Genomic DNA, 16,347 nt, shown 5'->3' on the forward strand with positions numbered 1-16,347 from the left:
GGGTAGCATCTGCTGTTGTTGCCACGACAGGCCGGCCGGTGTGGCCGTGCGGTTCTGGGCGCTACAGTCTGGAACCGAGCGACCGCTACGGTCGCAGGTTCGAATCCTGCCTCGGGCATGGATGTGTGTGATGTCCTTAGGTTAGTTAGGTTTAATTAGTTCTAAGTTCTAGGCGACTGATGACCTCAGAAGTTAAGTCTCATAGTGCTCAGAGCCATTTGAACCATTTTGTTGCCACGACAACACCTGCCTCTGTGGCCCGTGAGATCCACACCAGACCACGCCTGCAGAACATGGACTCCGTGGATCGACACCAGTCTGCAGCAATGGACGAGGACAGTTACGTGTTGCTGTCTACGCTTCTTCGTCCTCTTCTTCTGCTGACTAGCGCTTCTCCTACTTGTCGGCCTCATTCTGTTGGTGTACTGGACCAACCATTATCCCATCTCTTGGGCTGCTGTCTGGGCAGTCATTTCCCATGTTTTCAAATTTTAAGCCTACCCACATGGTCTTTTCAATTTGTTTCTCATGTCTTCATCTTTTTGTTTATATATTGTCTTCCAAACTGTTTCCTTACCGACACTTTTGTTCTCCTGTCCAACATGACTACTTCTTCGATCTGTCTTAGTACCTTCATCTTCACTGCCATTAGCTTTACTTTTATCTTTCATTTTTGCTCTAGCTTTTGTTGTACTTGACACAACGGTACGCACCATAGTTAAACATATTTTATTGTCCTCTGAGTTGTTATAAATTTGTTTCTTCATACAGTCTTTCGTAGGCATCTGGGTATCCTTACTGTCATTGTCTCTTGGTTTTTCACTTTCATGGTTAAGTCTTGATGGCTGGTGAGACCACTCGCCAGATATGTAATGGTCATCACTTTTCAATTGGCATATCTCCTGCGATTGCTTCTAATTTAGATGAGTGTTTTTGATATTATCACGTTCTTTGACTTTTTAGATGAGATGTCCATTTTATATTGCTTAGCTGTTTTATTGAATTGGTGAAGTAACCTTTATAAATCGTCCTCATCATTTGCTATCAGTACAGCATCATCAGCTAACATATACACTCCTGGAAATGGAAAAAAGAACACATTGACAACGGTGTGTCAGACCCACCATACTTGCTCCGGACACTGCGAGAGGGCTGTACAAGCAATGATCACACGCACGGCACAGCGGACACACCAGGAACCGCGGTGTTGGCCGTCGAATGGCGCTAGCTGCGCAGCATTTGTGCACCGCCGCCGTCAGTGTCAGCCAGTTTGCCGTGGCATATGGAGCTCCATCGCAGTCTTTAACACTGGTAGCATGCCGCGACAGCGTGGACGTGAACCGTATGTGCAGTTGACGGACTTTGAGCGAGGGCGTATAGTGGGCATGCGGGAGGCCGGGTGGACGTACCACCGAATTGCTCAACACGTGGGGCGTGAGGTCTCCACAGTACATCGATGTTGTCGCCAGTGGTCGGCGGAAGGTGCACGTGCCCGTCGACCTGGGACCGGACCGCAGCGACGCACGGATGCACGCCAAGACCGTAGGATCCTACGCAGTGCCGTGGGGGACCGCACCGCCACTTCCCAGCAAATTAGGGACACTGTTGCTCCTGGGGTATCGGCGAGGACCATTCGCAACCGTCTCCATGAAGCTGGGCTACGGTCCCGCACACCGTTAGGCCGTCTTCCGCTCACGCCCCAACATCGTGCAGCCCGCCTCCAGTGGTGTCGCGACAGGCGTGAATGGAGGGACGAATGGAGACGTGTCGTCTTCAGCGATGAGAGTCGCTTCTGCCTTGGTGCCAATGATGGTCGTATGCGTGTTTGGCGCCGTGCAGGTGAGCGCCACAATCAGGACTGCATACGACCGAGGCACACAGGGCCAACACCCGGCATCATGGTGTGGCGAGCGATCTCCTACACTGGCCGTACACCACTGGTGATCGTCGAGGGGACACTGAATAGTGCACGGTACATCCAAACCGTCATCGAACCCATCGTTCTACCATTCCTAGACCGGCAAGGGAACTTGCTGTTCCAACAGGACAATGCACGTCCGCATGTATCCTGTGCCACCCAACGTGCTCTAGAAGGTGTAAGTCAACTACCCTGGCCAGCAAGATCTCCGGATCTGTCCCCCATTGAGCATGTTTGGGACTGGATGGAGCGTCGTCTCACGCGGTCTGCACGTCCAGCACGAACGCTGGTCCAACTGAGGCGCCAGGTGGAAATGGCATGGCAAGCCGTTCCACAGGACTACATCCAGCATCTCTACGATCGTCTCCATGGGAGAATAGCAGCCTGCATTGCTGCTAAAGGTGGATATACACTGTACTAGTGCCGACATTGTGCATGCTCTGTTGCCTGTGTCTATGTGCCTGTGGTTCTGTCAGTGTGATCATGTGATGTATCTGACCCCAGGAATGTGTCAATAAAGTTTCCCCTTCCTGGGACAATGAATTCACGGTGTTCTTATTTCAATTTCCAGGAGTGTAATATTTACCACTGTATTTTCCATTTTAGATCCTGGTTTCTTTCTTACGGAATCAATGATGGGGTTCATTACTAAGCCGAACAGGAGTGGGCTTAATGAGTCTCCCTGACTGTTCCCTTTGTCTTTTATAATTTCATCTTTCAATCCTTTGCGTGTTTTAATTTTCGTTTTATTAGTTTGATCTGTATCTTCCATGCTTTTTACTAAACCCTTTGGCACTCTTGTGTCGATTATGGTTTGAATTATATCCTTTCTTCTAATGCTATTAAGGTTTTTGAAAAGTCAACGGAACACACATAGGCTGGGTTATTAAATTCTATGGATTTCTCCACAGTCTGTCTTAGAGCGAAAATAGCATCTATTGTGCTCATGAATTTCCTGGCTCCTTGCTGTTGTTTCGTTATTTCTGTATATTCTGTCGCCAGTTGCTGATTTTAACAGGTTTAAGGTGGTATCAAGCAGAGTAATTCGCCAGTAATTATCTAATATTTGTTTGTCTTCAGTATTATATACTGTGACTCTGCTGCCCCAACCACTATCGTTTTATGTAAGCCACAATGTAATAAATGAGATTTTCAATTCTTTCACACGCTACTCGCATACTATTAGTCCTACAAAAAAATAAAAAAAATAAAAGAGCAAGATTCTTTTGTAGCATATTTAATGTCGTTAGGTTTTGTACTTGGAAAACTTTTTCGCTCGAGGCCATGGTTTTCGAGTTATTCAAGAGAACAGTACAATAGTGACATTCAAACGCACTTCCACCCCGCAGTCATCCTTCACCAGTCAGGTTATCTAGTGTGTTATTTACGGCACTTCCTCCTAACACCGTGCAAAAATTTCCGACTACACGAATTATTCCCGATATTCCACCAATTTTGGTCTCTAGTTAATGGCCTATTGCGCCACCAGCATAGTAGGCTACTTCGTTGACATTACGAATTTAAATGTGCCCGTGAGGGTAATGAACGAAAAATGACTTTTGTATATTTTACGTTAAAACTAATTACATTAACAGTCCGATCGAAACCCTTACAAGCACAGTAGTTTTGTATTCAGAAAGCCTGAGGAATAGAGTGATGTAAATGTTTACTTTGTGTTGTTAAAATTCACAGCTTTGTTAGGTCAAATTTAGACAAACGTCAGATTTACGGTCTGTAAGTGTTCGACTAAGCCGTTGGCGCAGTAAGGCCAGTCAATGAAGACCAAGAAATGTCAAATGTGGGAAATAATTAGTGCTGTCGCAAATATCTGTAAAGTGGTAGGAGGGAGTGCCATGAACAAGGTATAGAAACTCTGACACGGTGAGGGCTGAGTATGGGAGTAGGGGTGCGTTTGACGCTCAGTTTAGTGCGTTTTCCTCGAATAACTCGAAAACTACGGCATCTATCGAAAACTAATTCCAGTACAAAATTTATCTAAATTAAATTTCCTACAAAAAGGTCATTTTTTCTGTAGAACTAATAATTTACGCATAGCGAGCGATAGAATATGAAACTCAGGCGCCTGGTCTTTGGAGGCAAGCGTTTTCATGCATTGCGGGTTGCATAAGACGACAGCGGTAAAGGCGGGGGATCATGCTGTATATTGGAATTGAAACAATTTCTTACCATTCTCTTGATATCCTGCCTTTCTTTACAGTACTGTCAAATAAGATACGAATCTGTTGATAGAATATTTGCTCCCCCACCATATTTTATTGATTGATTATATATGCTATGTGGCATTTTTAAGTCATTCATTACAGTGAATATTTCCTTCAATGACAAGTCTGTTTCGTGGTCATTTTCTGTGCTTTGGTGACTATGGTCAATTTATACATTTGTGATGTCCTGATACTATAATTTAAAATATTTTTCCCACTAAATTTTGTTTAAATTCTGAGTATGAATGTGTTCGTTACACTCTTCCTTCGCTTTTGGAGCATTCACCGTACTTTCTCCTGTGTGCCATAAAGGTTCTGTTCCTCACCTTTTATTATCGCTTGCAATATTTATTTCTAGAATATCCGAGTTCACCCAATTACGAATCATTTTATACTAAAATCGTTGGAACAATAAAGACTACATGCATACCGTGTGTCTTTCTGTAGTCACCTTCCTATTCCGACGGACTTCTGTAGACTTCGTCCATCCATTGAACCCACAACGCCCAAGCAGAAGATTCGAATGCCATTTTGGCGAACCAGAGAACTTCTCTCATACCCCGTCATATCGTTTGTTGCACTTGAACCCTTTACGGTTGTCTACAGGAGACTTTTCTTAGGCAACAGTTAAATAAAAAAAGCATGTAAAAAGCAAAATTTTGTTCAGCTGCCAAACACAAACAGGAAGCGCGGTCAGGTAAGCTCTAATACCTGTCTGCAGGCCTTCTATTGGCAGCAGACCCAAGGCCCTCATCAGTGTGAAGGAAGGGTTCAAGTCGCTCGCGAAGACACCCAGTGTGTCAGCTTTCTTCCTCCGTCGTCCCGCGTCGTCGAAGAGGACGATACTCCCCACCCGCGAGTGGTAGATCCATGCAGGGGCCCTCATCGTGCTGCTGTCGCTCTACCAGATCTCCTGTCGATTCACTGCAACAAATATTTGTGTCATCATTTGCTTGTGTATAGATGACGCTCACGAGGAAGACGTGTGTCGGGTAGCTCTTTTGGTAAGACAGTTCTCAGTGAAAGAAATCTGAATTAGAGGTTGAGTAGGAAAATACATTTGATTCGGCAGAAAATTTCCTAATAGAGAACATTTTAATATACACTGTAACTCTGATTCTAGAAGCGACCTCTAATCTGTACCTTACATGTTCATTTCCAACTTTTCCGAAGTCCTCCTCTCTGGAGTTATAGTCCACAGGTTGTTTGGTATGTCTCGTAAATTTGTATGAAGTACCTGACATTTTTGTTAAACTGCATAATTGTTGACTCAGTCATAAACAAAGTTTGAACCAGGTGAGTCAGGCAGTTAACTTTTAACAAACATCTCAAGCGTCCATTGTAGCAGCTGCTGCAGGATATGGACAAAAAAAGTCTGTAAAACCGTAATAAAGATTTGATTGGTCGCCCTGCTGGTCAGATTAAAACGAAATGTCTTGAGAACTCTGTCACAGCAATATAGACACTTTGATTTTAAATTAACGTATTTAGCATGACCGTGCAAGCAGTGAAGATAGAAAGCCTCGATAAGGTCACCTCAACGGAATCATTGGGAAAAATCTCTAACAGTGGACAGAACCACAAAGTGGAAGTGTGAGACATAGTGGCGTCTGTAAACATCTCAAAGGAATGAGCTCACAATAACTTGCACAACGAAATGAAACGTTGTAATGAATTGCTGTCGAGATTTCTACTCATTGACCAAAACACACCCAGATGAAAGTTTCAACGCAAGCTGTTGGCCACACTTTGTCACAATCTGTAGAAAATTGTGCACCACTTGGAGACTCTAGGTATTTCATGAAATAGCAACGACAACAGTGGACGGCAATTTAAACAGCACACGGCACCTCCGCTTCTTGCAGCAATCACAGTGGCAAAAGCGAATCTACCGGCTTTATAACTGATTCTTCATGCATCTATTGTCCAGTCTTAGATTTTTCCCGTTCTCCAATATGACAATGTGGCTTAATGGGAACTAAACTCCGTTAAATGAGGAAGCTGTGATTATTGTCAATGAGTATTTTGTTGAATCTGACAAAATCCGTTTTCTTTTTTTTTTCAAATGAGCGAAAAAAGTGATTTGAAATTTCTGAACCAAATAGATAGCCATAGATGTAAACTACTTTGGGAAAAGTAGCGAGTTTTTTAAACTGAAATATTTTATTTGCATGTTCGCCCACATATGCAAGGACCGTAGTGTGTTGGATAATTTCTGTAGAGTCTGAGCCGGCCGGAGTGGCCGAGTGGTTCTAGGCGCTTCAGTCTGGAACCGGGCGACCGCTACGGTCGCAGGTTCGAATCCTGCCTCGGGCATGGATGTGTGTGATGTCCTTAGGTTAGTTAGGTTTGACTGATGACCTCAGAAGTTAAGTCCCATAGTGCTCAGAGCCATTTGATTTTGGTAGAGTCTGAAAGACTTGTATAAACGCACTGGAAGTTTAAAGCACTGAGTGGCACCTCGAGATGTGCATTTCAAGGGCGTTGACCGACAGAGGCAAAGGCGAAGATGCTCATTCGAGTCCTGTCTGGCTCAAAGTTCTTTATCAAGACTGTCCTCAACAGGTATAGACGATGTTTTCAGCTGTTTAGACTGCAAAAACGCGAACTACTCGTTAAGATATTGTATCAGGATAACTTTCATTTTTCGGATGACATTGTAAGTATACATCTGCAAATGAACTTCAATATAGAATGAACGCATATAACAGAGAAAGTCTGGATGTAGACCTGCATATTTACTTCAGTAAGACAGGAAGAAGAGAGAATAGTGTAAGAGGCAGTCAAGTGAAATCTAGGCAGGTGGACAGAAAGTAAGTAAACTGTTTATTAGTTCAAAATTAATCGCCATATTTATTAATACATTTATCCCACTGTGAGACAAGTCTGTCAATGTCTTCCTGGAAAAATGTTTGCGGTTGCCCATGGAACCATGACTGAACTCAGAAGTCCGAAGCAAATCGACGCCCAAGCATGTCTTTCTTTGGGGCTCCAAAAATATGGAAATTGCATGGGGAGAGGTCGGTAGTGCAGTATGTGGGGGACGAGGGAGGACACACATGATGCTGGAGCTGTTTCTAGTTCGCGTCAGAAGTTTCGCTTGGAAGATCTTACATATTCTCGATACAGCTCAGATCTCTCCACATGCGATTCTTAGGTACCCTGAAGAAAGACATTCGTGGTCGTCGAAGTGCTTCAGACGAAGAGGTGCACGGCATGGTACAATCATGGTTCCGTAGGCAACTGCAGACATTCTCCCACAAAGGCATTTAAAGACTTGTGTTCTAGTGGGATAAATGCACTAACAGTTGTGGTCGTTACTTTTGAAATAATAAACTATTTTCTGTCTGTTTCGTTTTCATTTGACTGTTCCTTATCCAATTTAAAATGACAGAATCCTTCCAAAAGTTCTGGCATTAGGACAGTTGAAGTCAATGAGAGAACACACAGCTAGAGATAAAAGCAGAAGAGCAAAACTGGTTGGCTCTGAGCACTATGTGCCTTAACTTCTGAGGTCATCAGTCGCCTAGAACTTAGAACTAATTAAACCTAAATAGCCTAAGGGCATCACACACATCCATGCCCGAGGCAGGATTCGAAGCTGTGACCGTAGCGGTCGTTCGGCTCCAGACTGTAGCGCCCAGAACCGCACGGTCACTCCGGCCGGCAAGAGCAAAACTGTTGATGTGTAGTTTCTGAGACGGTGATGGGAAACTAGTACAATTTTCATCAATTTTATTTCAGATTTCGTTCGTACTGAAAAGTATTTCAGGCAGATGAGAACAAACTCATGCACAAACGGTTGGTCGACTCTGAACGGCTACCTGATAAACTCCCAGCAATGTCGCAGAAACATAACGCACGAACAACTAAAAACCTGAAACACACAGAACATAATCTGTACGATCCACAAATGAGGCAAATGAAGTTCACCACATTCTTCACTTCACAGTGTAACGGCCCCCTGCCTTAATATGATGAAAATTCAGTTTTATGTTAGTAAATAAAATGTCACATGCTTTAGGAGAATATAATTTCTCATCAAAACATTTCAGAGATGTTCGCATGGTGGTCGTCACAACGCTGAATAATACTGTTTCAAAGATAAAGTTTATGGCTCTTCACTTTTGTTGTCTAGGGTATTATATATTTACAAGAGGTCCGGATTTTTTAAAAAGGTAAGGCTGGAGACATCTAGTAGTTTTATAAAAGTCATCACACGTTTTTATTCCTCTTTAAAAAACACGTAAAGTTTACATGGCGTCTCTGACAAAACAGTTACATCTTGTGCATCAGCCTCTTTGGTTCTGCGATCCACACATGTTAACATACAATGGAATTAGCCGGCACTAAAAACACTGACAGACGTGACTTTCACAACTACACTGAGCCAACTGCCTCCCGGTCTTTGACAGTGCTCGTATTTATAACGTTTCAAAGAGGTCAACAAATTATCTCTTTTTTAGAGTCAATTAAATTGTTATTAAATGAATTATTTATATGAAATAGTTACAAATTATTCTGGTGCTCAGGTGTTTAGATTAAAACCATAAATGGTGCATTTTACAAATAATTACAAGTGTCACCCAAGTGAAATAGCTGGATTAGAAAGTGTTGAATATGACCTTTCTCATTTCCATAATATTGTGGTTAAAAAGTGCAAATCTGTAAATTACTTGAGTATACAGTACAAAAGTACTATTAAACTTATTTGTTTTTTATACTAAGTGTAGTGAATAATCAGGTTTTCCTGGCCAAATTTTATAACAAGCAATTTCGTAGTCACATATGTTGACACTTTGAATAAGCTCACGTGAGCAAAACATAACAGTTCCTAATGAAATATTCGTGTTAAAACAGGTTAAATAAATGCACCTTGCTTTTTCAATCTCTTTTGGATCGAAATATTATATATTAATGACATTGGAAAACATTGCATCATAATTGCACCCATACGAAATTTAACTAATTTGAGGTTAATTTACTGAAAAATCGTAATTTATCCTCAGTATCGTATACTTCCATACTTCTTTTCCTTCCTATCGGGATCATTACAACAGGAAGATGGCGTCCACATGAGACATTAACTGCAACAGGATCCTTTTAAAGCCCAGAATGCCCAGGCGACCCTTCCGCGGTGGCCGAGCGGTTCTAGGGGCTTCAGTCCGGAACCGCGCGACTGCTGGGGTCGCAGGTTCGAATCCTGCCTCGGGTATGGATGTGTGTGATGTCCTTAGGTTAGTTAGGTTTAAGTAGTTCTAAGTTCTAGGGGACTGATAACCACAGCAGTTGAGTCCCATAGTGCTCAGAGCCATTTGAACCATTTTTTTGAGAAGGGCGAAAGTTTATGAGAGAATAGTGATAAGATAAGTGGCTTGTGTGGAAGAAGGTTATCCGCCCGGCCCTGACTGTCAAGATTATTGTTGTGACAAAGCTTAGCCCATTGTAACGAACCACTCCTGTGTCGATTCAGTAGCACGAAGTCGTGAGGGGAGAATTGCTCGTCAGTTCAATAACCAGGTTCCATGACACAAAAGCTCATATTCAGTATGCAAAAACACTTATTCAGTACTGTGATGATGTCGAAGATACCAGCCAGCGTTCAGAAAGTTGAAGCACCAACAATCTTTCTGAAGGAGCTGACCAGACAGGAAAGACAGAACAAAAGAATTCATAGTTCCGCAATGTTAACGATTCATGTGCCAGCCCAGCTCAAATACACTACTGGCCATTAAAATTGCTACACCAAGAAGAAATGCAGATGATAAACTGGTATTCATTGGACAGTAATATTATACTAGAACTGACATGTGATTACATTTTCACGCAATTTGGGTCCATACATCCTGAGAAATCAGTACCCAGAACAACCACCTCTGGCCGTAATAACGGCCTTGATACGCCTAGGCATTGAGTCAAACAGAGATTGGATGGCGTGCACAGGTACAGCTGCCCATGCAGCTTCAACAGATACCACAGTTCATCAAGAGTAGTGACTGGCGTATTGTGACGAACCAGTTGCTCGGCCACCATTGACCAGATGGTTTCAATTGGTGACAGATCTGGAGAATGTGCTGGCCAGGGCAGCAGTCGAACATTTTCTGTATCCAGAAAGGCCCGTACAGGACCTGCAACATGCGGTCGTGCATTATCCTTCTGAAATGTAGGGTTTCGCAGGGATTGAATAACGGGTAGAGCCACGGCTAGTAACACATCTGAAATGTAACGTTCACTGTTTAAAGTGGCATAAATGTGAACAAGAGGTGACCGAGACGTGTAACCAATGACACCCCATACCGTCACGCCTGCTGATACGCCAGTATGGCGATGACGAATACACGCTTCCAATGAGCTTTCAACGTGATGTCGCCAAACACGGATGCGACCATCATGATGCAGTAAACAGAACCTGGATTCATCCCAAAAAGTGATGTTTTTCCATTCGTGCACCCACGTTCGTCGTTGAGTACACCATCGCAGGCGCTCCTGTCTGTGATGCAGCGTTAAGGGGCTCCAGAAAGGCTCAAAATCATGAAAAGTTCAATTTTTACTTTTTTGCGTTTCCTGAATCTGCAGACTATTACCTTTTAATAGATATATAATTTATTCAATTCCGAAGACTACAACTATTTTTAATTTTTTTTTTGAAATGTGTTCTACATGGGCGTGACCCACTGTGGCGCTGTTAAACTGCTGTCAAATGGTGTTATTATTAACGTCCGTGTTCATCAGGTACATTTTAGTGATGTGATGTGATTGTGGCTAACCTGTGATGGTTCAATATATATCGCTGGTGTGATTGTCGATTGTTTCATGTTTATTTACTCTGTCGTTATCTCGAAAATATTCGTAATTAATTCTGTTTCTTGAGTCTCTGTTTTGTTGAAGTATAATAATGAGTAAAAGTAAAGTTATTAGAAATCCTCTGAAGGCTTTTAAGAAAAGGAGAAATGTTGGAAAGCCAAAGGTATTTAGAAATATGGGAATGAAGATAGGTTCTAACATGGTACGAGCGATGCTTGCTTTAGACAAGGAACGCCTTCGGGCTGCAGACAGGGCTGTAAAGAGTCTAGAAACACAAGCAAGAGTAAACAGGAGGAGGAACAAGAGGAAGCTGGAGGAGGAGTTTGCAGAGGATGAAGATAATCCATCCTATGGACCTGGAATGCACTAAAAAGTTAATCCAATCTTTGTCGCTCGATTCCCAAAAACTTTTATTTTCTCATACTAATTACAAGTTTTCTAAGGATCTTCCAAACATATTTGTTTCAAACTTTCAGTAAATGTTACACAGTACCTTCTGCATAATTTAACACAGCCTTTTTCCAAAAAACTGTATATTTTTGAATATATAAATAAAAAATTGCAAAAAAAATGTTGTGAATTTTCATTACAATTGAAAAAAAAATCATCTTTAATAACTGAACTAAAATTTTGTAAAATCCCTGTGTTAAGTTGTAGCCCATATTGCAATAAATAATCTGTAAAAAGTTCAACTTCCTACCTCAAATACTTTGTGAGTAAAGATGTAATTTATAAGCGTTATTTTAACATTGCAAGTATAGGGCGTTCCGGAGCCCCTTAAGGGTAACCGCAGCCATGGTCTCCAAGCTGATAGTCCATGCTGCTGCAAACGTCGTCGAACTGTTCGTGCAGATGGTTGTTGTCTTGCAAACGTCCCCATCTGTTGACTCAGGGATCGAGACGTGGCTGCACGATCCGTTACAGCCACGCGGATAAGATGCCTGTCATCTCGACTGGTAGTGATACGAGGCCGTTGTGATCCAGCACGGCGTTCCGTATTACCCTCCTGAATCCACCGATTCCATATTCTGCTAACAGTCATTGGACCCCGACCAACGCGAGCAGCAATGTCGCGATACGATAAACCGCAATCGCGATAAGCTACAATCCGACCTTTATCAAAGTCGGAAAAGTGATGGTAGGCATTTCTCCTCCTTACACGAGGCATCACAACAACGTTTCACCAGGCAACGCCGGTCAACTGCTGTTTGTGTATGGGAAATCGGTTGGAAACTTTCCTCATGTCAGCACGTTGTAGGTGTCGCCACCGGTGCCAACCTTGTGTGAATGCTCTGAAAAGCTTATCATGTGCATACCACAGCATCTTCTTCCTGCCGGTTAAATTTCGCGTCTGTAGCACGTCATCTTCGTGGTGTAGCAATTTTAATGGCCAGTAGTGTATATACCATCCAATTTTGACCCTCATTATCAGTAGTGTGTAGCTGTAAACAACATTCAGTTGACACCAGTCCCTAGTTGTGAGAAGACATCCACTTGCAGTCCAAAATGAAGCAGTCATCGCAGCTGTCCGACTCTGCGGTCAGTAGCTGCTGGCCTGCTCCTGAGTTTAGCCTGTATGCAGCCAATTTAGCACCTTCACACTGTCGAGTCACCAACTGGGTGACTGAAATTTGCTGAAGGCCGCCTCTGTGGTGAGCCACATGTTCAAGACTGGGCCATCTAGGTGCCCAGCCACCACTGCTCGATTGCAGAACCTGTCGCCGTCCATCGCTACCTCGTGCGAACCTACATTATTGCTGTTGAATGCTGAGAGGAGGCACACACCAGTAATGGTGGAGGCAGCAGTTTGACCTTGCTTGTCACGTTGGGTCTTCTGTCGCCATTATGGAAGTAGGCCAGCAGCCATTGATGCCCCTGAGCTGACTACAGCACGATGCCACCAGTCGCCTTCACCACATGCCACCTACATGGTAATCTACTGATGACACCATCATAATGACGTTTATAAACGACTTGGTAGCATGTGCAAGGCAAAGCGTCCAGGTAAATGAAAGACAGTTGCTGATGGCCAGATTAAGTTAATTAAGTTAGGTTCAAATGGCTCTAAGCATTATGGGACTTAACATCTGAGGTCATCTGCCTCCTAGACTTAGAACTACTTAAACCTAACTAATCTAAGGACATCACACACATCCATGTCCGAGGCAGGATTCGAACCTGCGACCGTAGCGGCCGCGCGGTTCCGGACTGAAGCGCCTAGAATCGCGCGGTTACAGCGGCCGACAATTACGTTAGGTGAAAATATACATAATGTACCATGTGGATCTGACAAATGTGTGTACATTTCAACAGATGCAGGAAGTGCTTTTACAGAGTTATCGGAACCAGTGTCTTTCATGTGCAGCTCACTGGGTATCCCAGAAACGAAACGAATCAGTAGAAAGCTTTCTAGATAAGATCTGAAATTTCAGTTGTCGAACCTATCAGTCAACAGAGGCAAACAGAGCTATTCTGCAGGAGGCAGAGTACAGAGCATTGGAGGCTTTCTTAAGGAGGCTTCAACCTGAAATGTCTTGGATAGTGCAAACGAAAAATTAAAATATTTGACCACCACCATCAATGTAGCTATGCAGCTAGAAGAGATAAGTGTAGCGATGCAGATGCAAGACAAATGAGGTATTTTTTTCTATAGATACAAAGTGTTATAGATGCGAGCGAATGGGCCACTTTAGAAAGCAGTGTCACCAGACACATTGCCATCGGTGTGGAATGGTTGGGCAATGCGAGGAAACTGCATGAATAAAAAAGAAAATGGGCGAGGACGTAGTAGATGGTCATTAAACACCAATGAGGACTCTAAATGTGACAGAAAGCATTCCAAATAAATTTCAATGCTATGTAGACATCTACAGAGGTGGAGTGCTGCTTAGTTGTCGCCATAAATAGCACGGAACATAAGTTGTTATTAGACACAGGAGCTCATGTGTCTGTGTAAAGTTTGAACCTCATGCTTAGGAAGAGACTCAAGTTTCCATATGATAGATTATGTGGAACAGTGTTCAATGAGGTAGTAGCAACATGCCGATTAATATACTAATATCTTATACGTAGTAGAGTCATTGGCAGACAATGACGAATTAGACACATAACATTGTTTTGTATATAGGTAGGTGGTAATGATGAAAGAAGGTGGAGAACATGTGGTTGCTATTATATATATACAATTTCGGCGCTGATGAAGTGGTTTCGACTAACGGGTTGTAGGTTAGTAACCTGGGCGTTCTGGGTGCGAAAGATTTAGACTGATTAAGTATGGACCATGGCCATATGCAACTTGCTATTACATCTGCAGTACATGAAAAAGTTAGAGGACATGGCAGCCATGGAGAAACTGTTAAATAGTTTGCGGATTTATTCAATACTCTTGGCTCATTGCCAGCAATGCTCATTATGCAGCACAGAATCCTGACTGGGGACAAGTCTTTTGAGTGCAGAAAACCATACAGAAAACCCTACCATTAAGATCTAATAATGGAGGAGTTTGTTAATTAACAACTGAATGATGGCGTTACTGAAGCGAGTAGTAGTCTCTGGGAAGCACCACTCGTCACTAGCCAGGTCGTCAGGTAGAACAAAAATGTCTGTCGTGAACATCGCTATTTGATGCTAGACCAGTTATGGATGCGTATCCATGCACACTTTATGTTACCATCCTTGCTTTTAACGTCACCAAAGGTTGTTTTGACTTTTTTATATGCTGAATCAATCCTCCTGACAATCATTTCTTTTTCGAGTTCTTCACTTCTTTCCTGCACCCATCTCACCTTTGCTGCACTGCACTTCCTAGCCGGCCGCTGTGGCCGAGCGGCTCTAGGCGCTTCAGTCCGGAACCGGGCGACCGCTACGGTCGCAGGTTCGAATCCTGCCTCGGGCATGGATGTGTGTGATGTCCTTAGGTTAGTTAGGTTCAAGTAGTTCTAAATTCTAGGGGCCTGATAACCTCAGGTATTAAGTCCCATAGTGCTCAGAGCCATTTGAACCATCTTTTTTTGCACTTCCTATTTTTTCATTCCTAAGGGATTTATACTGCTGTGTTCCTATCCTGCCCTGAACATTTTTGTACGCCCTTCTTTCGTCAATCAATTGCAGTATTTCAGTTGTTACCCAAGATTTATTTGCATTTACCTTCCTTGAACCTATGTTTGTCTGTCCCAAATCTGTGATTTTCCTTTTTGGAGATGCCCTCTCAATCTCATCTAAACTGCCTTCTCAGGTATTCCTTATCACAGTATCCACATCCTTAGCACATTCAAACGTGTCTCGTCATTCCTCATTACTTCAGTATTCCATGTCCTTCCACACTGAGTCTTTCAGTCGATTTTCTTAAACTTCGATCAACACCATTACTAAATTATGATCTAGAGTCTTTATCTGCACCTAGGTACGCCTTACAGATCAGCATCTGAGGAGTCTTTGTGTTTCCAGGTCTTTTCCAAATAAACTTCCACCTCCTATGATTCTTGAACAGCGTATTCGCTATTACCATCTGAAATTCGTTGCAGACCTCAATTAATCTTTCTGCTCTCTCATGCCTACTGCCACACCCATAATATACGAGGGGCGTTCAGAAAGTAAGCTCCGATCGGTCGCGAAATGGAAACGACTATGAAAATCCGATAAAGCTTTGCACAGATGTGTTGGGTAGTGTCTCTAGTACAACCCCAGTTAGCATTACGTCGCTCTTCTCATTTCTGAGCTCGCAGTGAGTGCGTAAAGATGTCTAGAAAATAGTGTCTGCCGCCAAGTACGAGGGCCTGGTGAGAAATTTCGCCTGAAGCTGTGCAGCTAACATTACATAACTGTCGTGCTGTTTCGTCTTCAAGACAATTCTCAGCCGCATTCTGCAGGGGCAATGAAGATGCTCCTGCATCGTTTGCAAATGGAAATGTTAGATTACCCACAATACAGTCCGCAATTGTCTCCCCCTGAGTTTCATCTCTGGTCACATGAACCGCTGTCTTTGACGACAACATTTTGACACAGACAACGAGGTGTAGGCCAGCGTGGAGAATTGGCGGAAAGCACTGGCGGCTGCCTTCTATGATGAGGCTATTGAAAAGTTGGTACAACGCTATGACAAAAGTCTAAGTCAGAACGGCGACTACGTAGAGAAGTAGCTGAAAGGTGTAGCTAATTGTTACAAGTAAAACATTTCTGATGTTCACTGTGGTTTCAATTTGGCAATCAATCGGAGCTTACTTTCTGAACAGGCCTCGTACAATAACCCATACTTCTATTCTTTCCCCTACAATCGCCTTCGAAGCTCTAATGGCTATTAAATTTTCATCTGCCTTTACATACCGAATTAGCTTTTCAGTGCCTCCATACACTTTCTCTATTGCTTCACAAGCGGCTTGCGACATTCGTAAGTATACCTGAACT

The 16,347-nt window shown here is 43.0% G+C and overlaps 1 protein-coding gene across 1 annotated transcript in view; it reads right to left on the bottom strand.

Moving 5' to 3' along the window:
* Nucleotides 1-5,026, bottom strand: part of LOC126260726 (gustatory and odorant receptor 24-like) — a 37,494-nt gene extending 32,468 nt beyond the window's left edge. The window contains exon 1 of the mRNA XM_049958064.1: nt 4,852-5,026. Coding sequence (XP_049814021.1) covers nt 4,852-5,026 — 175 coding nt within the window. The remainder of the gene's footprint in view (nt 1-4,851) is intronic.
* Between the last annotated feature and the right edge of the window lie 11,321 nt (nt 5,027-16,347).

This window comes from Schistocerca nitens, chromosome 5, assembly GCF_023898315.1.
Source record: "Schistocerca nitens isolate TAMUIC-IGC-003100 chromosome 5, iqSchNite1.1, whole genome shotgun sequence".
Lineage (NCBI taxonomy): Eukaryota > Metazoa > Arthropoda > Insecta > Orthoptera > Acrididae > Schistocerca > Schistocerca nitens.